This window comes from Cynocephalus volans, chromosome 2, assembly GCF_027409185.1.
Source record: "Cynocephalus volans isolate mCynVol1 chromosome 2, mCynVol1.pri, whole genome shotgun sequence".
Lineage (NCBI taxonomy): Eukaryota > Metazoa > Chordata > Mammalia > Dermoptera > Cynocephalidae > Cynocephalus > Cynocephalus volans.
Genome location: NC_084461.1, coordinates 189,561,706 through 189,587,055, shown reverse-complemented (window position 1 = coordinate 189,587,055; position 25,350 = coordinate 189,561,706). Strand labels below are relative to the sequence as shown.

General features: G+C 37.8%; 1 protein-coding gene across 2 annotated transcripts in view; it reads left to right on the top strand.

The window, feature by feature from the left end:
* The window catches only part of HECTD4 (HECT domain E3 ubiquitin protein ligase 4), a 174,094-nt gene that overhangs the window by 101,659 nt on the left and 47,085 nt on the right, over nt 1–25,350 (top strand). For both annotated transcript variants that reach the window (XM_063085388.1, XM_063085387.1), the window contains exons 26-45: nt 407–599; nt 797–901; nt 1,476–1,564; nt 1,958–2,133; nt 3,911–4,046; nt 4,160–4,301; nt 4,398–4,564; nt 7,491–7,637; nt 8,307–8,491; nt 9,673–9,826; nt 10,717–10,997; nt 11,190–11,379; nt 12,634–12,715; nt 13,705–13,907; nt 14,610–14,745; nt 15,559–15,741; nt 16,184–16,348; nt 16,744–16,913; nt 17,802–17,917; nt 24,035–24,138. In XM_063085388.1, the coding sequence (XP_062941458.1) occupies nt 407–599; nt 797–901; nt 1,476–1,564; nt 1,958–2,133; nt 3,911–4,046; nt 4,160–4,301; nt 4,398–4,564; nt 7,491–7,637; nt 8,307–8,491; nt 9,673–9,826; nt 10,717–10,997; nt 11,190–11,379; nt 12,634–12,715; nt 13,705–13,907; nt 14,610–14,745; nt 15,559–15,741; nt 16,184–16,348; nt 16,744–16,913; nt 17,802–17,917; nt 24,035–24,138 (3,124 nt within the window). The remainder of the gene's footprint in view (nt 1–406; nt 600–796; nt 902–1,475; nt 1,565–1,957; nt 2,134–3,910; nt 4,047–4,159; nt 4,302–4,397; nt 4,565–7,490; nt 7,638–8,306; nt 8,492–9,672; nt 9,827–10,716; nt 10,998–11,189; nt 11,380–12,633; nt 12,716–13,704; nt 13,908–14,609; nt 14,746–15,558; nt 15,742–16,183; nt 16,349–16,743; nt 16,914–17,801; nt 17,918–24,034; nt 24,139–25,350) is intronic.

Sequence of the window (25,350 nt, the reverse complement as noted above, 5' to 3'; positions counted from 1 at the left end):
TTCAGCCCAACATTCATGTGCACTAAATACCACAAGCCATAATACTGCATAAAATTAACTAGAAGACAAATAGTGCTGAGGATCTTTTTTAGCCTTAGACCTATTTCAGCTCTAATGTGTCTCTACCTTAAAATATACAAAACATAGAAAATGAAGTCTTTAATTCTGATTTTCAGTTTAATCAGCCAGTATCAGTTTTATCATCTCACATACTAAATTATTTGGCATCATAAGATTCCTACAATGCCATCATAATATTCATGCCTCTTAACTCTGTTGTAATAAAGGAGGGGTGGTGAATATTTAATATATTTAAATCAAAGCCTACATTCTTCAACTTATAAAATACACTATCAGGAAGCTGAGAGCATGGCATATACCTGACCAGTTTCCATTGTAATCACAGAGAAGTGATTCAACCAGACGTGATGGAGGAAATGGTGGTATCATGTGTCATTAAGCACTTGAACTTGGTTGATGCACTGCAGTCCCTAATAAATTTCCAGTATCAAGAAGAACATGCTGAGGAATATGACTTATTGTGTAAAATTATGGGAGAGACCTTTAAGAAACTCAATGCCATGGAGAGACAGCTGCAGGTAAGTGAAAGCTAAAGCATTTATATTTGTCTTATAACTGTTGTAAATAATTTTTTTCCTGGAAACATAAAGAAGTTTAAAACATGATCTAAGTTTTTAACAATTACTATTAGGACTAAAATATCTGAATTTACAGATTGCACTTGTTTTTATTGTGCATCTGTTTATACATTGTTTTGTTTTAATGTACCTATTAGAGCGTTGCAGAACTGGAACAGAAATGGCAAAGTGAGGTTGATGATGCCCTGCAGGGGAAACTGGAGAACAACATGCCTTTCTTTTATGATTACCATTTTAATGAGGTGAGCAAAGTGTATGATTTATTACCGGGGCATTGCCATTTATAGAGCAAAAGTATATACCGTGTGTGTGTGTGTGTGTGTGTGTGTGTGTGTGTGTGTGTGTGTGTGTGTGTGTGTGTGTGTGTGTGTGTGTGTGTGTGTGAAGAGAGATAAAATAATGTCACATCCTAAAATGTTGCACACTCCAAAAATGTACCCATTCTTTAAAAGGGGATAAAAGAAAATTGATTAGATCAACATGCCAATAAATAAATAATTACCCATTAAGTTGTTTTTTAACTGATTAATAATTTTATAGGAAATCTAAAGAAGGTGTCATCATTGTCACATTTTGCCTTCAAAAAACAAACCAGGCGGAATTATAAATCCTGAAGAAATCCCCAGAAAATAGCCAATACCATTTTTAATCATTAAAGTATTAAATAATAACTTACAAATATGCTTCAAGCATAGAAATATGGAGCAAAGTTGGTAATTTTTCCCTGAAATTTTCTGTTCTTTTCAACATATGTACAGTAAAACTTGTTTTTTACAGATCCTACATACCATCTTTTCTTGATTTTTCCTTCTTTAGAACAAAATGAAAGAACTAGAACTTTTGTGTTCAATGAAGGAAGTCTCCTTTGATGGAAATGATCTTGAAAACATGGTCCTATCACTGAGGTTAGTGATATTAATAATTATTAAGGCTAGTTTATCACCTTGATGCTTAGAACAAATTATAAAGGTCTAGTCTCTTGATAGATATTTTTTTTAAATGTTGTGCATTCACTAAATATTTTAGAATCAGAACTCACTGGGCAAATTGAAAATTTTGATTTTAACCATCAAAAGTTAGCATAGGCATTTGAAACTAAGAAAAAGGAACCAAAAGTGGCCAAAGTTTATGACACTGCTCCCCTTGGATGGGGAAAGGGAAGAGGTGAGCAATGTTTATTAGGTTACTTTAGCTTAGTTTCTCCTCTATCTTCTCCTATCCTTTGTAATTATTATTATTTTTTTAATGTCTTTGGTAAACTAGAGAACAACTAAATGCACATCAGTCTTTCTTTATAGGGAGAAGTTCCTACAAGAAGTGAATTCTCTTATTCAGAAACCCTCGCATTCACTGGCTAAAACGAAGACTTTAGTGAAGAGTTTAATGAACCGTGCTGAGCTGTTGCTGCATGTCACCATTGCAGCCCAGTCGGGCCTCACCAGAAGCATTTCGGGGACCCCTGCGGAAACACCAGGTACTGCATCCAGGCTTCTGGCCCTAGTCTCTTTGTAAAACATACATTAGCTGCTTTTTAAAAATTTACTCTTGGGTACTCCTAAAAAGGAAAAAAGGAAATTTCAGCATTTTTTTTTTCTGTGCAGTTTGTTTTATTATTCTTTTATTGAAATAAATTTCAGCATTTTTTATTTTACCTTTTACCTTCTCCAGTCAAGAGAAAGTATTTACTTTTAATTAAATTCCTGTGGTGTTTTGTGAGTTAACTGAGCATCAGTGGTACCTGATGCCTCATTAAGGTTTTCTCACATAAGGAACCCAATGACATGTATTTGTATGTAGTTTATGTATATGACATGTATATATTAATGGTTTTCCACTTAGTAACAGGTATAATTAGATTTCATAGTAACATACAATTAGATAGTCAACATTGTGGATCTTGCAAAGCATCATTTTTTCCTCTTTACTTGAAGCCAACTTTGCATTTCATCTTTAGTAATTATGTGGAAACTTCTGGCATGACTATCTGTTAGTTAACTTTTTGTAGGTCACATTTTAATTGTTAACCTGAAAATGTATCTCTGGGGAAAATCAGTGAGTTTTCTTACTTAGGACAGGATCCATAACACTGGACATAGTCCAGAATTATTTATTCTTAACCTGATAAAAAGTTAAATAATGTTTGTGAATGAAAGAGTGCATGTTATCTAGTCCCATTGCCTTATGGACAGTATGAAGCAGGCACACTTGTTTTCATCCCAGCTGGTTGCCCAAGGCTCCTCTCTCTTGGGATGAGAAGTCTAGGAGAACTCCCAGGGGTTCCACTCTAATTAGCCACTCCCTGAGAACTTCAGGGGAAGACACAGATTTAGGAGAGAGATGTTGCTAAATGTGTGGTATATTCACATGCCAAGACGGTCCACTCTACATACCATACTCCTAGCCACATAGGGCCTTGATTAATAAAATGTCCCATATAAAGACTTGACCACCCAATAAGGCTAGTGATGCCTTTCAAGAGGCTCTTGACCTCAGAGATAATGAACCATTAGTATCCCAAGAGATAACAACATCTTCAAAAATTATAATTTTTTTAGATTTCAGCTGTCTAACTTACTCTTAAGACAGACACAAAATGACTTTTTCACTACTTTCTCAACATCTTTTTTTTTTCTTAGCTGATCTTTACCCTGTAGTTTTATCTTCTATTTGACCATTCTTGTATAAAACAACTGTTTTCCTGGATAAGGTTAAGGAGAATAACTTATAGGAAGACCAGTCATATTCCAGCTGAAGTGTGATATTTACTCCCACCAACTATAGGAAAGGTTTCACTCAATGGCAGTAAGTCAGCTAAATAAATCTAGAATTAAGGAAGGGGACGAAGATGATCTCTGAAAAAAAAAATGGATCTGGATTGATTTGAATTAAGAAATCTGTGCTTCCAGAAATTACTTTCTGTGTTCTCTCTTGCTTTTTAGAATGCTTATATTGGAGTGACATCAATAGCTATGAAATTAAATGAATTTTTCATCCTTCCTTTGGAAAACTAGTTTAATAAAAAGATTTTAATTTTCGAAGCTAAAAAATAATTTTTATCTTAATATTTAGGTTAAAAAAACTGGCCTAAAAATCATCAGTATGCTGCTAGCTAGATTGGTGGCTGAACTCTGATAGAAAACAAAGTTATTCTTAGACTGTTTGGTAGTTCTGTGTTACGTTTGGCCATTGCTATAACTCCCTACCAATTGGATAGCAGAAATGTTAACATTTTAATTCCTTTTTTTTTCCAGCTTGTAAATCAGCTTCTGAAACAAAGGTGATATCTCACGCTGTCCGGCAGCCTGTTTTTCTTCGCAGCATGTCGGCTCCTTCTGACCTGGAAATGATTGGTAATGAAGATTTGGAATTTACTAGAGCAAATCAGAGGTAAATGACTAATGGCCAGGATTGGATTCCCATACGCAGCCAAATTTATTTATCAAACTCCCTGAGCATGTTTCTTGTCCTGCTGATCTGACGCTGTTTTGTTTTCACTGTAGGCGTCGCCATGTGACTAGCCACCGCAGCAGCTCCTTTACACTCCTGCAGTCACTGGCCATCGAAGACAGCAGGGACAAGCCCACCTACAGCGTCCTGCTGGGGCAACTGTTTGCCTTCATCGGCACCAACCCTGATCAAGCTGTACGTCACATTCTGCAGACTCCAGATCTCCACCTACCAGCATGAGGGGTCTTTTGAAAGCAGGAGTCAGGTGTACTTTCTTCTCATGCATTTCAGGTATCCTCCAGCAGCTTTCTTTTGGCTGCGCAGACAAGGTGGCGACGGGGAAATACTCGCAAGCAGGCCCTGGTGCACATGCGGGAATTGCTAACAGCTGCCGTGCGAGTTGGGGGAGTGACTCACCTTGTAGGTCCAGTGACAATGGTCCTTCAGGGAGGACCCAGGTCAGTTGTTTCTATTAGTTTATACTGTTCTGTCTAGAATGGGCAAAGGCCATTCTAAAGATTATTCTTGGGATCAAAACATAGGCAGTGGATTTGCTAAGGTTTTCCCCTAAAATAGTGTATTTTTATAGAAGTAGTACATAATTTTGTAAAAAACTCAGTGTATATAACAGGATGTAAAAGTCTCTTTACCCACCATCTCCTTCTAAATTCTACTCTGTTCATCAAGAGCTTGTTGTATCATGCATAGATAGCCATTTAATTCTCTTTGAACTTATGTAAGTATGGATATGTATAAGTTTTTTTACTTAATTCAGATTATATTATACTTGCCCTTCTATAATCGTGGTTGGTTTGCTAATTATATCTTGGATAGCTCTGTCTTTTCATGTCAGTACATATAGGTCTGCTTTATCGTTTTTAAGAGCTTCATAGATCTCCATTATATGGATGACCTTTTTTTTTTTAAATTTAACTCATTGTCTGCTGATAGACACAGATTCATTTGTTATTTTTTCTTTCTTTCTATATTTCTTTTTTTGTGTTTGTTTTGTTTTGGTTTTGCATTAACAACAGTGCTGCAATCAACATTCTTTTACCTATATTTTTGTATACTTTAGTAATTATTTTTACTGGATTAATTTCTGAAAATGTAATCACAGAGTTTACCTTCAAAAAAAGTTTTGTAACTTATTTGTGAGGAGTTTTTCTTTGCAATTTCCTGATTAGACTTCAAAGATCTCTGAATAGAAATAAAAAAGTCATTTCTCTACAAGTCCTAGTCTGGAACCGCTGGAGGCTGCTTGTGCTTCCTGGCAATTCTTAGAGAAGTTGTGGTGAACAAGCAGAGAGTCAGTGGCTAGAGGAAAATGTGTTAACTAAGAGCAGAAGTGAATATCTTGAGAAATTTCTATGTCAATCAGGAGAGATCAGGCTGTTCTTCGGAAACAACCCCAAAATCTCAGTGGCTTGAAAGATGAAATTTTAGGTCTTATTCATGTCTATCATGGGTCCACCCTGGCTCGTGGAAATCACATAGAGGAGGAGATGGCCATCTTGAGAGCTGTCAGTCCCCTTGTGAGAGCTCTGGCTCATTGGCCAGACTAGTCAAATGCCCACTCACCCACAGGATGTCCAGAAGGAAAGCTTCAGTGAGTGGCAGTAATGATTACCACAGCTTACTTCCAAAACAATTTCTCCATAACACTGGCAGCAGCACTCCTTTTCCCCTCAATTATTAATGTCATCTGTTCAAAATTTGAAAAAATGCAGAAAACTCTAAAGAATAAAATAAAAACCACCTGTAAATCCACCATCTTAAGATAATATCTATTAACGTTTTTCTTATCATAGATATCTCCTATAGTATTTTTAGTGAAAGTATATCACTGCCACTATACTCTTTAACCTTTTATCATTAAAAAAAAATCTTTATTGGAGGGAAAATAGTTAAGCATGTTTTCAGTACAAATTAATGACTATAGATTCAACCTGTCTTCTTTTGTTTGCAAATATCAAGGTGCTGCTTAACGAGCATAAAGATTGGCAAAGTACTGATCTTGAAACCAAGGGCTGGGATAAAAGTGGTGTCTCAACACATCACTAGCCAGTTGTTCCAAAACTGGCTAACAGGCAAAATCACAAGCCAAACTTTCCACTGACTCTGCTCAGTCTCTGCCAGGTGCCCCTCCTCATACTCAATGAACTTCTTACAGCACTGCAGGCTCCTTGGTGCTTAGGGTCTGATTGTCCAGAGGACACAGAGCTTATACATTACACTGTTGTCTCAGAAGCTTACGTGAAATTCCTTGCCAGAATAATTGAGTATCATGAGGGGAAAAAAACCCTTGTCAAGTTTCTAATTCAAAAATCTCACTATTGAGCATTGGACATGCTGTAGTAATCACATGTGTTACCTCATGTAATCCTCACAACAAATCTGCAGGGCAGGTATTTATATTCCCACTTTTCAGACAGTAAAAGTAAACCCTTAGATGGTTAAGTAAGTTACCCAAGGTCACATAAGAGATGATAGAGCCAAAAATTCAAACCTAGGTTCATATGATAGCCAAAATCGTGTTGTTAATCACAAGGTTAGTTTGCTAAGTCCAAGTTGGTCTTTTCGAATAGGTAAAACTCTCCAACATCCACAGTCCTTTCAAATGAAACTATAAACTCTCAAAAGAGAATGAATAAGAAACTAAGTAAACCAGGCACTTTTTAACCTTTATTTAACCAATTCCCTATTTTTAAATCCAAGCTTAGTTTTATTTATTTTTTCCATTATAAACAATATTGTGTTGCATATCTTTGTAGATAAATCCTAATAGTTTCAGTTATCAACTAATATTAATTGCCATAGAATCAGTCTCATGTTGTGCTTTTACATTGGGAAAGTAATTTCATATCAAATGGGCTCTCATACTCTACTAATAATTAGCATGTGAACTTGAAAAAGACACTTAGCTAATCCATTTGGGCCTTGGTTTTCACAGTAAAATTGCATTTACAGTATTCAGTGCTGCATGGGACATTGTGGGCCTGTTACAAATAAATTACTTCATTACCAAATATGTTTGGGAAATGTTGGATACCATTCCTCTGCTCTTAGAGAAGCAATGCATTTTATCCTTATTAAAGGTTCTGAAAAGTCCTGCAGTAGAGAACCCTGTTTAACTTTCCCTAACCCAGGATTTCCTAGACTTTTCTTGAGTGTGGACCATTGTGTTTGAGGAACACCTAGAAATCCTGCCCTGTAATAGTCTTCTGTGGTTTGGGAAACACTGAGCATGATTATCTCCAAGATCCCTTCAGTTCTGAGTCCATCTATACACTCTGGGTTTCTCAAAAAAAACTCTTCCATTCTCCTAGTCACAGTCACTATCCTTGACATGATTCAGCCTGAGATTTGGTTTCTGATTCATAGAATTGAAGAACTCACATGTGGTGGGATGGTTGAGCAGGTCCAGGAGGCTTTTGGCGAGACCATGACATCTGTCGTGTCTTTGTGTGCTCGTTACCCTATTGCTTGTGCAAATAGCATCGGACTCTTATGTACCATACCTTATACCAGGTAAGCACAGAAAGCCCTTTTACTGTATGTAAGTTATAGCACAATACATGTAGTCAATTAAGTAAAAGTATTTTTTAATTTAAAAATGTGGATTTTTTTGCTTTGATTATCCAATGAATAAACAAGCTTTCCTCCAACAACACATAAAGTTCCTATATAAATTTCTTATTATTGAGTTCCTACATGAAAATTGTAGGATTACATTGCACTGTGAAGATAAGGAAGTTTGAGGAAAAATAAAAGATCTCTAGGAAATTACTTACATATCCGGCAGAAATCTTTTGCTTACACACATTTATTTCCTCTCTTAGTTTACTTAACAGCTTGAAGATGTGAAGTACTCATGGAGTCATTCTTTGAATATCCTTATGATAAAATAATATAATTTTTCCCATTGTGGCAACCTTGAGTTAATTCCATCAGTTTTTACTTTGCTGATCTGTATGAACAAATCAGAATGTGAAGTTCCATATTTATGAAGGAAATCATCATTACAAGAAAATAGTTTTGTGTTTAATTGTACAGGGCAGTATCCTAAGTTGTAGACAAAGACCCAGACCAACAGGTTTTATGCCCCTTTGGCTATCTGAGTTTTTACATAAGAGTTTCCTGAGGGGAATAATAATCAATAAATATATTTATTTCATACATCCTGTTCCCCTCTGCCAGGAGTGAAGAGAAGTGCCTGGTACGCAGTGGTCTGGTTCAGCTCATGGATCGGCTGTGTAGCTTGAGCAGTCAGACCGAGTCGAGCTCCAGTGAGAAGCAAACCAAGAAGCAGAAGGTGGCCACTATGGCCTGGGCCGCCTTCCAGGTGCTCGCCAACCGCTGTGTCGAGTGGGAGAAGGAAGAAGGTGAGAAGCAGGACTGCTTGCTAGAGTTCCCTGCTTTCCTTTATTGGTGTGTTAGTTTATGCTTTTGCACTGGATGGGGCGGAGAGGGTGGAGAGAGGTTCTATTAACTTACATAATCAGATGAGTTTAATCAACGTATGATTTCATGCAGGCTTTTTATCAGTATGGTTCTATGAAAACTTATCACTGACTATACTAGGACACTAAGTGATATGCTAGCACCCTGGAAGAGTACAGTAAGCCGAGAACATTGAAAAAATCTTTTTCATCATCTTCATGTCAACACTGCTAACAGTCTCAAAATAAATATTTTTATGAAGTGGTTTTTCAGTTGCATTTTCAAGATGATGTTTCTTTCCAAATTACATTTATAGTGATCAATTCAATTTAAAAAGTAAACTTGAAGGATAAATTTTCCCGTAATACCAAGTATGTAACTTGTTTACTATGCATTTTATGTGTTGAGAGCATAGTATATGCCAGGCAGAAGATGAATATGGCATTGTTCCTCCCTTTAAGAAATATGGTCTGGAAGAGGAAATAGACCAATAAACAAATAATTACAGTGTAGTCAGTGCAAGACTTGAGGTGCATATGAAGTGCTGTGGGAGTACAGAGGTTCCTAGTGACAAGCTGTGCTGAAGATCAGGTTAAGCTTCCTAGAGAAGGTGACATGCAAGTTATTCTTGAAAGATGAAGAGGACTTGAACCCAGAACAAACTGCAGACTCGGGGATCCAAAAGAGCATGGGAAGTTCAGGAAATGACAAATAATTTTTTTTGCTTTTACAAGACATGCTGGGAAGGGGGGGGCGGTCCTGGAACTATAGGGAGTGTGGAAAGATCTGGAAAGGTCTTAGGTCTTTTATTGTGTTTGAGAAGAGGAAGATATGAGTTAAAAAATCAAGAAGTTTTTATCACCAGTAAAATGTTGATTTTTCTATCAATCAAAGTATGTTCCTTATTATATATGGATAATTATATTCAGTTTTAATTAAGATTAATGTCTCCCCCCCAGCATTGAATGATTTTTCAAGTAACCTTTTTTTATGTGCAGATATTATCTAATGAGGAGACGCTAATTAGATAGGTAATGCAACATTGAGCAAGATAAAAATTAGTCAAGGAGAGGACCGGCTTGCCCTTGGTTTCCTCATGCTTCTTCTTTCTTTAACTCTGAAGGCGGCTCCACAGAGGCTGTGCACTCAGGTTTGGCCCGTCAGGTGTCCAGCCTTCTCACTAACCATCTTGCCCGAGCTACTGAGTGCTGTGGCAACCAGGCTGCTGGGAATGATGCTCTCCAGGATGTCCTTAGTCTTCTCAATGACCTCTCAAGGTATGGAAGACCTGTCCCGGAGCTGTGGAAGGAGCTAACATTCCCTCTTTAGGGGTTCCTCTTGGTGGTGATCATCTCTGGAAACATCTAAATTACCAGGCCATGTTGACACACTCGTTGAAATGTATTTAGTTCCAAAATGTAAGGATTATGTAGGAGAATAACCATATAATGGGATAATTTATTATCATGTGCTTTAATATCTTGCTGGCAACTGCTGCTTGCTTTTTGAGTAGGTGCAGTTGTATTCAATAACCAAAAATATTACCCTCATTATAGCAAGATTAAAGAATAATGAGTCAGAGGCTGTAATTAATTCACTTTCTTGTGCTATGTCTTTAATAAAAAGAAGATATTCGGTGGTGGTTTAATACCCCCATGTGTGAGCTGTGAGGGCAAAAGAGCTTTTCCACGTATAACTATCTGTTGTTCAGCTTCTTCAGCCTCTGCTAGGCCCTGTACATTTTCTTCTTTTCTTCACGGAATGTAACAGTTTCAGCTGTGGCAGATCCCAGAATGTTGAGGCCTGTGCAATGCTTCGGTCTTAAAACACTCATTAATAAGAAATAACTGACAGGACTGAAAAGCTCCTAGTTTGGGTTTCTAGGTCTTGGTGCTCTGTGAATCACTGAGTCTAGGACGTCAATTAAGTAAACATCAGAGATCATCAGAAATCTTTATTTTTAAGTATTACTGGTGAATTATGAGTTCTCATCAAATGTTTACAAAAAGCCTTAATTCTCTTTCATAAAAACATAGTGCCAAATCCATGTCTTCCTCATGAAATCTGATTTTGTCAGTGTGTTTAACCTCAGTTTGGGAACTCTTGCTTCTGAATGTCTCTTGACCAACATTTCTAGCACTGTCTACCTTTCTTTCCTCTCTTCCAGGAGTCACATAGGTAAAGCCATCCTGAGCCAGCCAGCTTGTGTGTCTAAACTCCTCTCCTTGCTGCTTGACCAGCGCCCGTCCCCAAAGCTGGTCCTTATCATTCTACAGCTGTGCCGGGCAGCACTGCCGCTGATGAGCGTGGAAGACTGTGGAAACGTGGAGCTCCCTCCATGGAGCTACTCTGTCCCTTCCTTAAACAGTGAGCAGGAGGATCCCAGTGACCCAGCTTCCAAGATCGCCTCCTTGCTCTTGGCAAAGTTGGCAGATTACGTGGTCCCAGGTGAGGAGCCCCTGAACAGGAGGATGGCTCCTGTGCTCCCTGTAATGAAAGAGAGAGACAGAGAAGGGAGCAGGGACAGAGCGGGAAAGAGAAGGAGGAAGAGAGATTACAAAACCAGTGTTTTTCATATCTAGGAGAGCTGCCGAAACAGCACTGCAGTTTTTCTGAATGGGCTTTGCTTTTTGCTTAAAGGATGTCAAACAGTTCTTTCTCCAACTGCGTCTGAACCTGACACCACATTGACAAAAACCAGTCCCAAGAATTCCTTAAAAGGAGATAAAGATCCTGGAGAAGAGAGTGAAGCAGTGGATGGCAAGCTCTCTATATTTATTCACAAGCGGGAAGACCAGTCATCTCATGAAGTCCTTCAGCCATTACTAAGGTGACTATAAAGAATGTAATAGCTGCACATCATCAAGCACTACCCTCATAAAGCTCTTTACCTTTACTAACTGCCTCAGCCCTCTTAACAACCCCAGCAGGTAGGCACTGTTACTGTCATCCCTGTGGTGACACATGTAGAAACTGAGGCAGAGCCGAAATGCAGACATAGGCATCTCTGGCCACAGAACTCAAGCTCTGAACCACAACTTGGTACTTCCTCTCCAAACCCAACAGAGAGCTGCTATTGAGAACATATTGATCTCTGTGTCCAGTGGGAAGTCTGCAGTGAGACTTGGGCTTTGAGAAGGAATGATATAGTTTGGTTTTCAGTTATTGGCATCCTTCCGCCATTGGTAAATTTAAGGATACCATTGATTGTGAGATGGAGAAATAAGAGACACTTTTTAAAAACTTTAATTCATTGAAGTATGAATGGTATGATTGCTCAAAGGAAGTAAAAATATAATTCTTGCCCAAATATTACAAACCTACAGGGCCTTATTAGTGGGATCCAGGGCAACAGGAGGAGGGCCTGCCACATAGCACAAGGGAATTTAGAACAGGCATTTATGTCTCACGTGGAAGAATCCTCTCTTCAAATAAATGATCCGATAATGTTGCATTCTCATAATTGGATCCCTTGTCTGCCATTATGGCAACCGAAAAGCACTAATGGGATGATGAGGTAAACTGAGTAGGGTCATGGTAGGTCATTGCTTAGATAAAGAAATCGCCAAGAAACATTCTCAGTCACTGCAAAACAATGTAGTACAGATTTGCTGAAAGACTTTTTGTAGAGCCAATTTTAGGAGGTAGGAGATGCTGAGTTATTAGAAAGGAAGATCCAGTCATTTACCCCAAGGCACCAAATTCTTGCTGCTGTTAAAGTTTCTGCACTTTGAGATTTAGATGACTTCCTCCTGAGTGCCTTCTGTGTTCCAGGCCCTGCCCAATTATTCTAGATTCAGATCATAGTTTTTGCTTGGCTCTTTTGTTTGTGTATCATTTTCATGTAGATTTTTAGATATCATTACAACTCTAAAAACACCTGTTGATTTGGGCCCTAAAAGTGCTATTAGTTAAGCAGTGATAAATCATTTCCTTTTTGAAAGAGTTTTACTGTGGATTTTAAAAGCCAGTTTTAGCATATAATGATGGCCTGGCCATGATTGGTTGGGTTGCCTCGCAGCCTGCTGCCCACCTTTAACAGTGCCTGCAAGGTCTACTCTGCTCTCGGCCTTTCCTTTTTTAGTAGCTCAGAAGGACGGCCCTTCCGACTTGGTACAGGCGCCAACATGGAGAAAGTTGTGAAGATGGATCGAGACATGACCAAGGTAACCCTCACAGGGGGAAGCCTGCTCTGACAAAACCCACAACTGAAGAATATTTGCCATGCTTTAGGTTTTCAGGAGAAATTGTTTTAAATTAGTTCAAGACTGAGAGGCAGGGTGAGAAATTGAAGTCAGTGGCTTAACCAAGGCTGTTTTTAAGTGAATTAGTGAAAATCAATTTGTCATTAATGTTAGAATATAATAGAAAATTCTTACTTTCAACACAGATAGTTTTTCTTAGCTCTTTTAAGAAAGTTCTATAGCCTAAAAATAATTTTAAATTGAAAAGAGGTAAAAGGTTTCTACGAGAATAACTGATAATAGGAATTACAGATAAATAGCCCATAAAAAGATAAAAATATGCCCAGGCCCTCAAATAATTAAAGGAAAGGAATAAAAACAACAGTAATATATGCATCATTTTTTTTTTACCTGTCAGACAGGTAAAGTTAAGTAAGATTTTTTTTTTTTTTTTTTTTTTTTAGTAAGATTGATAATACCCACTATTGTCAAGGTGAGGGTAAATAAACATTCACAAATGTTCATAGATAAACACATAGCACGTTCATTATTTTGTTTGGAAAACAAACAAAATAGAATCCATATATCATAAATAGGGGATTGGTTAAAAAAATTGTAACATACATATAATAAAATACTGTGCAACTATTAAAAATAATGAAGTAGATTTATATATACTGATAGAGAAAAGTATTCATGACACATTGATAACTGATAAAGCAATTGGAAAGCCATGTGTGGTGGGACCCCACAATTATGTATGTCAGAATTTGCATGGGAAAAATCTAGAGAACTAACAGACCAGGTGAGGGCATGGGATGTTTATGGAAATGTAACTTTCTACATAAAATATTTTGTGTTTGAATATTTTTGAAATGAGCCTGGATTGCTTTGGTAATTGGGGGATTTGAAAAAGTGTAGTGCTGGGAAGAGTGAAATGAATATTCTCAATGTCTTCAAATTGACCCCAGGGTGGCTGTTGCGAAGTTATTACAGAAGAGGCTGCAGCTGCCCTTCGGAAAGCGACCAAGTGGGCACAGTCAGGCCTCATCGTCAGTGTCGGGCCACCCGTGGAATCTATCAACCCAGAGACTGTGAGTGGACTGTCCACAGGCGACAAGAAGAAAACTGCCCAAACCTCCATTTGCCGAGAGAGGAACTCTGAACTTGCAAGGTAAACCTTCTGCCAAGTAGAACCCGCTCACACTCTTCTCAGATTTACTTTAATGTGTTTTTTTAGGGTTTTAATTTTCTACCATCCCCTTGACCTACTGTAAGTGAGGAATTGGGGCTGAAAATACTCATCTGTTGTGGTAATTGCTCTCCAAATGGAGTCTGGTAGTAGAACCGGGAATAATTACCATCCATGCAGATCTGAAGGTGTGGTGGAAGAATAGGGAGGTGCTCCTGGCTGAGTGGGTATTTATTGCCAGATGATTCTTTTGAGTATTACTAAACTCCGGTCTTACTACCTTTATTTCTTTTAAACAATACTTTCCCACTGCTCCAGCTCAACACATAAACTTCTTTCTAGGAGTAGAAGGGATGGGTGAATGTTGCCTCTTGGAAGTTTGTGCAGTGTTTTGCACTTGCAAGCCAGGAGTAGTTTCAGTGCACTGTCTTTTCTCAATCCTCATGGCTTATGGGATAAAAAGTATGAGGTCCATTGTTTCAGGGGATTCTTTAGATACTACAAAGAATATGACAGAAGTGATTTCTCCCTAAAAATAATTTAGTTTCTTGTTTACTTAGTCAACCAAATCTACTTTTTCCTATATAAACAAAATGTTTCCCTCTGATGCTAACCCTGAAAGCTACTTCTCTGCATTCTTAACCATCACTGGGCATCAACAGTTGTCCATGTTGACACTTGCAGGACTGATCCTGTTCGACCCTTCATCAGTGGGCATGTGGCAAACAGCATGGCTGCAGAAGTGATTGCCTTACTGCACAGCTTGCTAATGGCACCTGAATCAAATGCCGCTCAAATTTGGACCACAACGGCAGAAAAGGTTAGTACAGTGTTGCTGCTTAACTGAGGAAGGAAGAAGTGAGTTAATTAGAATTAGAATCATGCCCAGCAAGGGACATTTTAGTAAAGAGAGATTTCTCAAATTAGCCAGATATACTGTTAACTGTTTTTCCCCTAAAATTTGCTTTGATTTAGTATTTTCAACTCTAAACCAACATTTCCTGTCACTGCCTGTTCTAATTTTTCAGAAGACAGGACAGTATTCTCAGGGAAAGAATGACAGTCCTTGCTTCTTCTTGCTTGCTTGTGTTAGATTGATACTGACATTAGGAGATCATGCATCCTTGGTTTACTGTATGTGTTAATTGTACTTACTAAGTCCTAAGAAGGTCTCTGAGTGATTTACACTTCCTGAGTGTTCTGTTAGTAAGTAATTGATCATTACAAAGAATAGACTAGTTGCCTGAAACTAGAGATCTGTAATCACTTCTGCCTTTCCACAGTTGCTCTTCAAGTGAACACCTTATAACATGCCCTAATTGTGTGTTGAGATGTAGGCAATATGCTGGGATGGTTTTCCTTCAGATAAATGATTGCTGTTATTTTAGGGATTTAAGTAACAGTGTTTGATTCTCCCATATTTTGAGGTTGTGTATTTCCAGTTTTGTCCAATTACATAAGGCATTTATGGATAAAATGTCACTGACCATACCTGATAGTTTTTTGATCCCTCCCATATCCAGAGTTCCTTCAGTACATGGGACCCAGGCACTGTTGTAGACACTTTATCATCCTTGGTATCAAAACGATCAAAGTTTTAACTACTACTGCACAGGCTGCTTCTTATATTTAGGTTCTGTCTCGTGCACTGATGTACATTCCACAATTGGGGAAATATGCAGAAAGCATTTTAGAAAATGGCAGCAGCAGTGGCAGAAAACTTGCCAAACTTCAGAGAATCGCCCGCCAGGCTATTGCCGCACTGTGCGCACTTGGAGGCTTCAAAGAAACGATCAAGATAGGATCCGAGGTTCAGGTAACCAACCATGATTGTCCCCAAGTCATTGCTTCCCCGCCGTATATAAGCATCCATTAATAAATTGATCATCTGTGAGACAAGTACCATCTACCCAGTTAGACAAAAATCCTTGTTCCTTTGAGCTAAATAAGGAATCTAAGAAACTCATGAATTCTGATCTACACTATGCTGCACATTATTCAGATATGAATATAATACTATCTAATGTTAACTGCAACACTTGTGTCTTATAGTGTCATTAATATCAGCAATATTTTAGAATTAAAAGTTTGAGATGGTAGCATGTTGTAATCAAGTCCAGGGCTTGGTATCTGCATTATAATAAACTTATTGTCATGCTGATAATGACAGCTATAAATTTACTCTTCCCTCTTTTCCCCTGAAATAGCTGCTAACATATCAGAGCTGGTAGGTAGTGCTAATCCATCTCTGTCTCTAGGTTTTAGGTAGAGGAATCTCAGGAAGCATCGGAGTAGTGGCTTCTATTAATGAACAGGAAGGTATAGCTACAGTCAGATTCCCACCCATAGACTGTAGAAAGACTTCGCAAGCATCAGACACATTGACTATTCCATTGTCTAGACTTTGTGTTCCAAGATCAGAGGTAAGGTGATTTTTAAATGCCTCATAAAATGTCACTGCAAATGGTAACCGTACTGTAATGAATAATATGCATAAGTACAGTACCGAAGCACAAATACTTGGCTATCTTAAATTTTACCTGTGACATCTATTTATATGTTTGTTTTAATTATTTAATAGTAACATTTATGTGAAAATTTTCACCAACATGACAAAGTTCATTTCTCTGTTGGTTAGGAATATCCCACGATATATTATATTTTTAATTGTTTTGGTATGGTTTGCAATTTTCTGTATGATTTTATTTTTTTTTAACTGAATAATTGAGAATTACATCCAGATGATAATAACACCCTCCTTTCTTATAAACTAACTACTTGAATTTAACTTTTTGCCATGCCCCCGCACCACCATCAGGCACTGCCTCTTCATAAACTGTCCATTACTGAGAAGGTAGTACAGGCAGTCCAGTCCATGTTGCTTCCTCAGGAGGGAAGTCTCTCTATTCACACCTCACTTCCTGCAACAGGAGATGGGTCAGCTCCTGTGATGGCAGTCGTTCGGCTCCTGGCTGAAATCAGAACAAGGTGAGCACCCTCCCTGGATGGCCTGTCATGCTGAGGTGGTGCACGCCATCAGAGGCAGAGGTCCTTGGTGTGCCCCTCCACCCTGGGCTTGAAGCTCGTGCCAAGCTGAGTGATTGAGTGTCCTCTTGCCCAATGTTTACAACAGTTTGTGGCATTCCCTAATTTCTGCACTTCAAAATAAAGTTAAGCTGTTCACCTAAGAAAATAAACAATTCAAGTGGGATGTATGGAACACACACATGAGGCTCCCCTGATTTGCTTTGATTAAAAAAAAAAAAAAAAAACTTTGTCCTATCACAGGAATAAGTCTGCCACATTTTTAAGTGGTTCAGGCAACATTAATACATATCTGGTCCAGCACTTTCCAAACTGATGACAAGAAAACTAAGGAACACTCACAGATGTTGGTCTCAAGAAGAAAACAGTCTTTTCCTGCAATTCATCTATTTACCATTAAACAGCAGTAACAAGTTTCTCTTTTGATAGTGGAACTTCTCAGAAAGTTCTAATATGTATGTCCAGTCAGCACACAGATTTTCCCAGCTTTTGGATCCTTCCTGTGTTCAGAGGTCCAATATTGTCCACAGGGCCCAGTTTAGGAAAAGCTTTTAAGAGACGGTGCTGATTTCTCACCTGGCATTTTGTGTCTCCATTTAGTGAAGTGGCAACTATTTTCTCCCTTTTCTGATTGTCCATGCAGTGTCAGCAGTTACTATGTGGGAAAAGAGAAGTTACTTAAATCTTTTCAAGCCAGTCCAGCTCAGAAAAAAAGCAAGAGGAATGGGGAGTAAATTGGGGAATAAAATTGATTGAAATGTTTTTCACAGTTGACTTTTTAGAGAATGAACATTTATGACTTTGAAATATTGTAAATTTTTTAACATTAAGAGCATGCCTGGTCATGGCCCAGCTTTTAGAAGACAGCTTATTTTGTGAAGAATTCATACAACAGTGTCCAGCAGCTGTTGAAGTTCTTAACCTAGTAGCCCAGGAATGCAGTGCTGGTAAGTACCGCTGATTTTCCTTACCACCCTATTTTATTGCTTTGTCAGCACATTTGCAATTTGTGAATGGAATGTTAGTCACATGTCAGATAGCTGAGCTCTAAAGACAACACTTATCACAACTTACTTTTTTTTTAAGCGGCAAGAATAACCATTATTTATTTATTTATTTATTTATTTATTGCCTTCATGCCAACTTTTATTTTATCACAACTTACTTTCATCCCAGACCTAGAACTAGAAATAAAAAGCTTTCAGTCTGTACCAGCTAGGAAATCAGCATTTTTCAACTTAGTCTTATGACCATGTCAGAGTGTTTTCTTTTCTCCAATCATATTAATTTATTGCCTTTATTTCCATATTAGAACTATTTATGAGCTGTTCTTAGGGCTGCCATATACATTCTGACTGTTGACATTGGCTACTTTTGAATTCAAAGTCAACAGTTTGCACTGACATCCATCCTTGGGTGTACGTGTCGGTGTGTGTATTTGTTTATGGAGAAGTTCAAACACATACAAACATTTACTGTAATGGACCTTCATGTGTCCATCATTCAGTTTCAATAATTGTCAGCTCATAGGTGATCTTGTTTCATTTAAGCTGCACCCCTGTGGATTATTTTTAACTCTAGATATTATTTTATCCATAAATATTTTAGTATGTGTCTCTAAAAAATAAGGACTCTTTAAAAAATAGCCACGATACCATTATCACATTTAAAATATTAGGGCTGGCCCATGGCTCACTCGGGAGAGTGTGGTGCTGATATCACCAAGGCTACAGGTTCGGATCCTATACAGGGATGGCCAGTTCGCTCACTGGCTGAGCATGGTGCTGACAACATCAAGTCAAGGGTTAAGATCCCCTTACCGGTTATCTTTTTAAAAAAGAAATAAATAAAATAAAATATTAATAATTATTTAATATTATTAAATATCTAGTCAGTATTCAACTTTCTAATTTTTTCATAAAGGTCATACTTTCACATTTATTTATTTGAATCAAAGATCTGAACAAAGTTCATACATTGTAATTCATTGCTATGTCTCTTAAATCTCTCTTAAAATATGGATTCCCCTCAGTCTCTCTTTTTGTTTTTTCCTTGTAATTTATTTGTTGGTTTCCCATGGTCTGGATTTTGCCAGTTGTATCCCTGTGGTATCATTTAGCATGCTCTTTTGCCCTCCTATTTCCTGTAAACTGATAGCTAGCCTGGGCGTTTTTAAGTTAAAACTTATCCTTTGTCCCCAAGGATATAATTGAACCCTAAGTGAAATTGTTCACAATTCACTTGGCATTCTTCCAGTGTTCTGGTACTAATATTTTCACAAACTATGAGGAAGCAATGGATATTTTTAACTCCCTTAGTGGTTTTAGTTTTACCTTTTTTGTGGTCATTTTTCTTACCTATATTATTTACTATATAAATAATGCTGTTTTCTTTGTCAGTAACTCTCTAATATCTTTTCTGTCCATAAATTTTTTACTCTCACATTGTGGTGATTTCTGTTAGATTGTGGTTTTGTTTTTTTTTTTCAATTTGTCTTTGTTCTACATCTGTCTTACATCCCAAATCTCTTTCCTCTGGTAAGGGAAGTGCCTTGTGTGCAGCAGAAACTCTAGCTGGAAGATCCAGGAACCATTAATAAGCCTCAGACAGATCCTAAGAATAGAGAAGAAAAACAGAAGAAAAGAAGTTTGTTAGGCTGCTAGGGTGAAATTACTTGTGACTCAATTTTTGGCCATAATTTAGTTTTGTGCTTCTGGTAGGTCCTTCGTTCACTGCCTCTGCTTTTGGCTTTGATTGCATCCTGACATATTTTGACTGATCGTAGCAGGCATATAACTTGCTGAATTAATCACTTGCTTTCTATGGAACTGTGTCTGGGTATCTTCTTTTATATATTTTATAAAATAAAGAGGTCTTAATTTGTGAAATTAACATTGGTGCTTAATGTACAAACTAGGATTTGTAATAATTTAGAGTAGTGGTCTCAAATGGTTTTGATCATAGCCTACCTAACCTACTTTTCCTAGTGGAAAAGAAGAACTCTGTGGTAACAAAAAATTGGAAAGAAATACGGGGGAAGTACTTATTAATTGCTACAAAAGTCTATGGCTTATATACACTGATTTATATTCTAAAAAGTGTTCTGTGTCAAGTTTAACAATCCTTAATAACTTACTTAATAAGTTACCAGAAATAGCTCTGAAGTTTAATGTAAATATCAAAGTTCATTAACTACAGAATCATTTACCCATAAAAACCAAAGAAAAAAGAAAAAACCCAGCACTCTGGGTTACATTGCAACACAACAATGGATTTTTATGGCCTGTAAGGGAGTCATAGATTGTGCTCAGGAGAAAAACTGTCTAATAAATGAGATTCAAGGTTGGCGGGGTTAGAGGAGAGTAATTTGATTTTTATTTTGTAATGTATTAACATTTATTTCATATATGAAAATATTATGAAATTTATAAGCAATAATATATTGATACTCAAATCTTAAAAATATTTTAATCAATTCCTATTATTTTACTTCATCTGGGATGAATTAAGTAGCAGACTTGGCCAATCTAAATTTTATAGCTTCCCTATCTAATGAAGAATGTACCTAATTCCATTTGGTCTAGGAAGATAGCACCTTAGAGTTTTTTCCCATGAAGGAATATTCCTGAGAAGTTAACTGGATCTCTCGGATGAAATAGCACAGGAAGCATATTTCTGAACCTGAAGAAAAGGCACATAGAAGCCAGAAAAGTTCTCAGCATTATTTTATACTCCTACAGAAGCCAGAATCTCTCAGTTTCAGCCATTTGCTGTCTCTCACTTCCTAATGTACGCATTCCCTGAGCCAGATGTTCTCAAACTGAAAATTCCTAAGAATCCCTGTGAAGCATGGTTAAAATGCTTCCCAAGCTCCACCAAAATGTCAGAGTCATCCGTCAAGGGTGGGCCCTGGCAGTGTGGTGCAGGTGGCCATCAGGCCTCACCTGGAGAAATAGTGCTCTGGGGGCATGCCCTGACCCTCCTGCTTTCTGCACCTGTCCTTCCCCCAAACTCTCACGGCTTCTCTGTGAGCAAGCCCTCTCCTGAGACCCAGGCCTGGCGGCTCTTTCTGTAGAAGTACCCCCTCCCCAGGCTCATGAACATGCCACATTTAAAACCAAAATCATTATTTACTCTGGAATCAGCTCCCCTTTCCAAGTTCCCTGTTTTAGTTAATACTCAGGCTATTTTTTTTTTTTTTTTAAAGATGACCATTAAGGGGATCTTAACCTTTGACTTGGTGTTGTCAGCACCACACTCTCCCGAGTGAGTTAACTGGTCATCCCTATATAGGGATCCAAACCCGTGGCCTCGGTGTTATCAGCACCACACTCTCCCAAGTGAGCCACAGGCTGGCCCCTACCACTCAGGCTATTTTTGATGCTCAGACAGTGAGTCAAGTACGATGCCTCCTCCTTGTTCCTCTTCATCCAAACACTTGCCATATCTGATTCTTCGTTTGAAATGCCCTGGAAATGTATCCCTTTCCTGCCCACTTCCAATCCCAACTCCTTAATGTAGGTGCTTTTTATCTCATGATTAGACACTGGCATTTTTCTCCTAACTTTTTTCCTGCACTTTCTCACCCCTATTTGAGTGGCTGATTGTTAGAAGCATGGAGCTGTCACTGAGTGGCTGGCCTACTTGTTACTTGTTACTGTGGCCAAGAACAATCAGGCTTTTCTTTCTTGGATTTGAAGTATTGTAACTTTTTATGCTCACCCTAGATACTATAAAATCTCTTAAATTAAGCCTACCTTATGGCAAATGTTCCTCAGCAGTATCAAATAGCCCCCTTCAAATAGTTTCCTTCTTTCTCCCCTAAGAATTGCTTTTACCTTATTCCAATGTCAGCTATCTGCATTGAAATGTCACTGTGAAACTTGTTACTGGTTGATTATAAGGATATTGTTGCAGATGTTATTCATTGTATCATCCAGTATTCTGTGTATGAGATTGCTCAGAATAATTTTTTAAGTTATTTTAACAAAAATAGTTGGGAAGTGTTTAGCAAAAATAGTTGAGCTCCTTATGACTTAGTTTACTTTTATTTAATGGACTCCAAGAATCCTGTAACTTTTGCTCTGATTTGACACTGGGAAGCACAGATCCAGACTTGTGCCCCCAAGTATAAATAAAGGACCCAGGCACCCACGTCATGGCCTGGCTTTACTCCTGTCTAATTCCAGAACACTTCCAACCCCCCACCCCTATCCCCCAAATACCCTCATACTCATTAAGCAGTTGATCCCCCATTAAGCCCCTTCCCCTAGCCTGTGTCAACACCAGTCTACTTTCCATCTCTATCAGTTTGCTTGTTCTGGGCATTTCACGTAAATGGAATCATACAGTATGTGGCCTTTTGGGTCAGGCTTTCATTTAGCATAATCTTTTCAAGGTTCATTGATGTTATAGCATATATCAGTACTTTATTCTTTTTTTATGGCTCAATACCATGCCATTGTATGGATACACCATATTTTATTTATCCGTTAATTAGTTTATGGATACTTCTGTTGTTTCTACTTTTTGGCTATTATGAATAATGCTGCTATAAACATCTATATGCAAGTTTTTATGTCGACATATGTTTTCAATTCTCTTGGTTATATACCTAGGAGCGGAATTGCTGCTCATATGGTAATTCTATGTTTAACTTTTGAGGAACTGCTTTCTTTTTTGAGGAACTGTTTCCTGAAATGACTATATCATTTTACATTCCTGCTAGCAATGTACTCATATAAGGGTTTTAATTACTCCATATTCTTACCAACACTGGTATTGTCTGTCTTTTTGATTATAGTCATCCTTGTAGGAGTGAAGTATCTCATGGTTTTGATTTGCATTTTCCTAATGACTAATGATGTTGAGCATCTTTTCACATACTTATTGGTCATTTGTGTATCTTCTCTAAAGAAATGTCTATTCAAATCCCTTGCCTGTTTTTTAGTCAGATTATTTGTCTTTTTGTTGTTGAGTTATAAGAGTTCTTTACATATTCTAGGTATACTAGCCCCTGATCAGAAGTGCTTTGCAAATATTTTCTCCCATTCTATGGGCTGTTTTTTCACTTTCTTGATAGTATTCTTCGAAACACAAAAGTTTTTCATGTTGATGAAGTCCAATTTCTCGAATTTTCTTTCTTTGCTTGTGCTTTTGTGTCATATCTAAGAAACCATTGCCTAATCCAAGATCTTTTATAACTATGTTTTCTTCTAAGTGTTTTATAGTTTCATCTATAGGCTTTTTAAGGTCTTTGATCCATTCTGATTTATTTTTGTATATTGTGTGAGGTATTCCTAAGAACTCTTGCACTTGACATTCTAGAGCTTTTCTCACAGTGCTACACTATCCAGAATTCCCTTCCTTCATTGTTTATTGAAATTCTGTATTTTCTAAGATGTAACTTAATGCTATCGCCATTAAGCCTTTTGGGATTCTGGAATGAAGTCATCACTCACTCATCTTTGCCTGTGTTTGTGCCTTATTATCACATAATCACATACTACAGCCTTATACTATATTGCTTATTGTATATGTGTATGTGTACGTTTCTTATCTCCCCCTCTAGAGTGAGGGGCATTGGCTCGTGTATCTTTTTATTGCCCACCATCTAGCACTAGGAGGTGTTCAATAGGTATTATATATTTGAAAATCAATTTAGATGATAAGAATAATAGCTGTCATTTATTGAGTATTTGCCCTCTGCCAGGGACTTGGCTAAGAGCTCTGCTGGAGTTATTTCATTTCATCTTCACCACAACCCTGTGAGACATAGGTACTATTAGTATCCCGGTATTGGAAGTGAGATGGTAAACACTGAGTAATGGAGCCAGGTTCTGAATCCAGGCAGCCCAACTCCAGAGCCCACACACTCACCCACGTTGCTATGCTGCTGAGCCATGTGGAGTAGACAAAGATGTCTCAGGATATTTGCTCTTTTGTAAGAATTTGAATGATCTCTATCAGTGAATTTTATTGTTTTGACCCTACTTAAAAAGAGTTGGTGCCCTCTTGGGGGTTGTTGGAGTTGTTTTCACAGATTCTGGTGTATACCTCTGCAGGAGAGCGACTCGCAGTAGTGGAGGTGCAATGTGAACGGCTGAGGATGCTCTACCGGGACTGTGCTCGGCCTCCTCCGCCTCCCCTGCAGGCTGACCGGAGACAGGTGAGCCCTCTGCAGCACATCACACCTCCTGCTGGGCTGCAACATGTGCCATTAAAGTGGCATTTAGAATGAGCATTTGCAAAGACGTATGGAGGTACACTCTGCAAAGACGTGCTGTCATCTTTGAATGTCCAAATATATTGATCTGACATTCTGAATATTGTAGCAGGGGAGCAGAACAAATTAATTTAAGGTTTCTATGTGTTATCAATAGCAGAAAAAGGAAGCTTCTTAAAAATTTTAGGTCTATAGGTCCATTTCATAATAATAGAGAGAGAGAGAATGAGAGAGTAATTAAAAAACAAAAATGGCAAAATGTTAAAAACTGTTACATCTGTGAATGTTCTTAGCAGCATTATTCACAATCAACAAAAAGTGGAAACAACCCTAATGTCCATCAACTAATTTATAGATAAACAAAATATGGTATATCCATACAATGAAATATTATTTGGCCATAAAAAGAAATGAAGTACTGACACATGCTACAACATGAAGAAACCTTGAAATTATGCTAAGTGAAAGAAGCCAGACACAAAAGACCACATACTGTATGGTTCCATTTATATGAAATGTCTTTACAGGTAAATCTATAGACATAGAAAATAGATTAGTAGTTGCGAGGGGCAAAAGGTGGGGGAGAGTCAAGGCAGAGAGGGATAGGGACTGATTACTAATGGGTGTGGGGTTTCTTTTAGCAGGGTCAAAAGTGTTCTAAAATTAGATTATGGTGATGGTTTTACAATTCTGTAAATATACAAAAAAAACACTGACTTGTGCACATTGAATGGGTGAATTGTATGTTGTGTGAATTATATCTCCCCAAAAATTGGTGCATTTAGATAAGAGTATACAAGACTTTCTCTATTCTTTTGATTTTTCTGTGGGTTTGAAATTATTTCCAAAAGTTAAAAATATATAAAAGAAAAAAATGTCACCTGAAATCTCAACATCTTCAGTTACCATTGTCAACACATTGATGTTTAATTTTTTAAACCAAAATGGATTTCTACAGTCTATAATGTTTTGTATACAATTTTTTCCCTTCAGTAGATAGTGAATCCCTTTCCATGTCAATCAATGGTAACTTAACAGTTCAGCATGTACTTGTGCCTCAGTTTATTCACTCAGGCTTTTACTGTCAGGCATCTAAGACGTCTTCAGCTTTCACCATTATGGTGATCTGATGCGTGTCCTCACAGCTAACTCTTT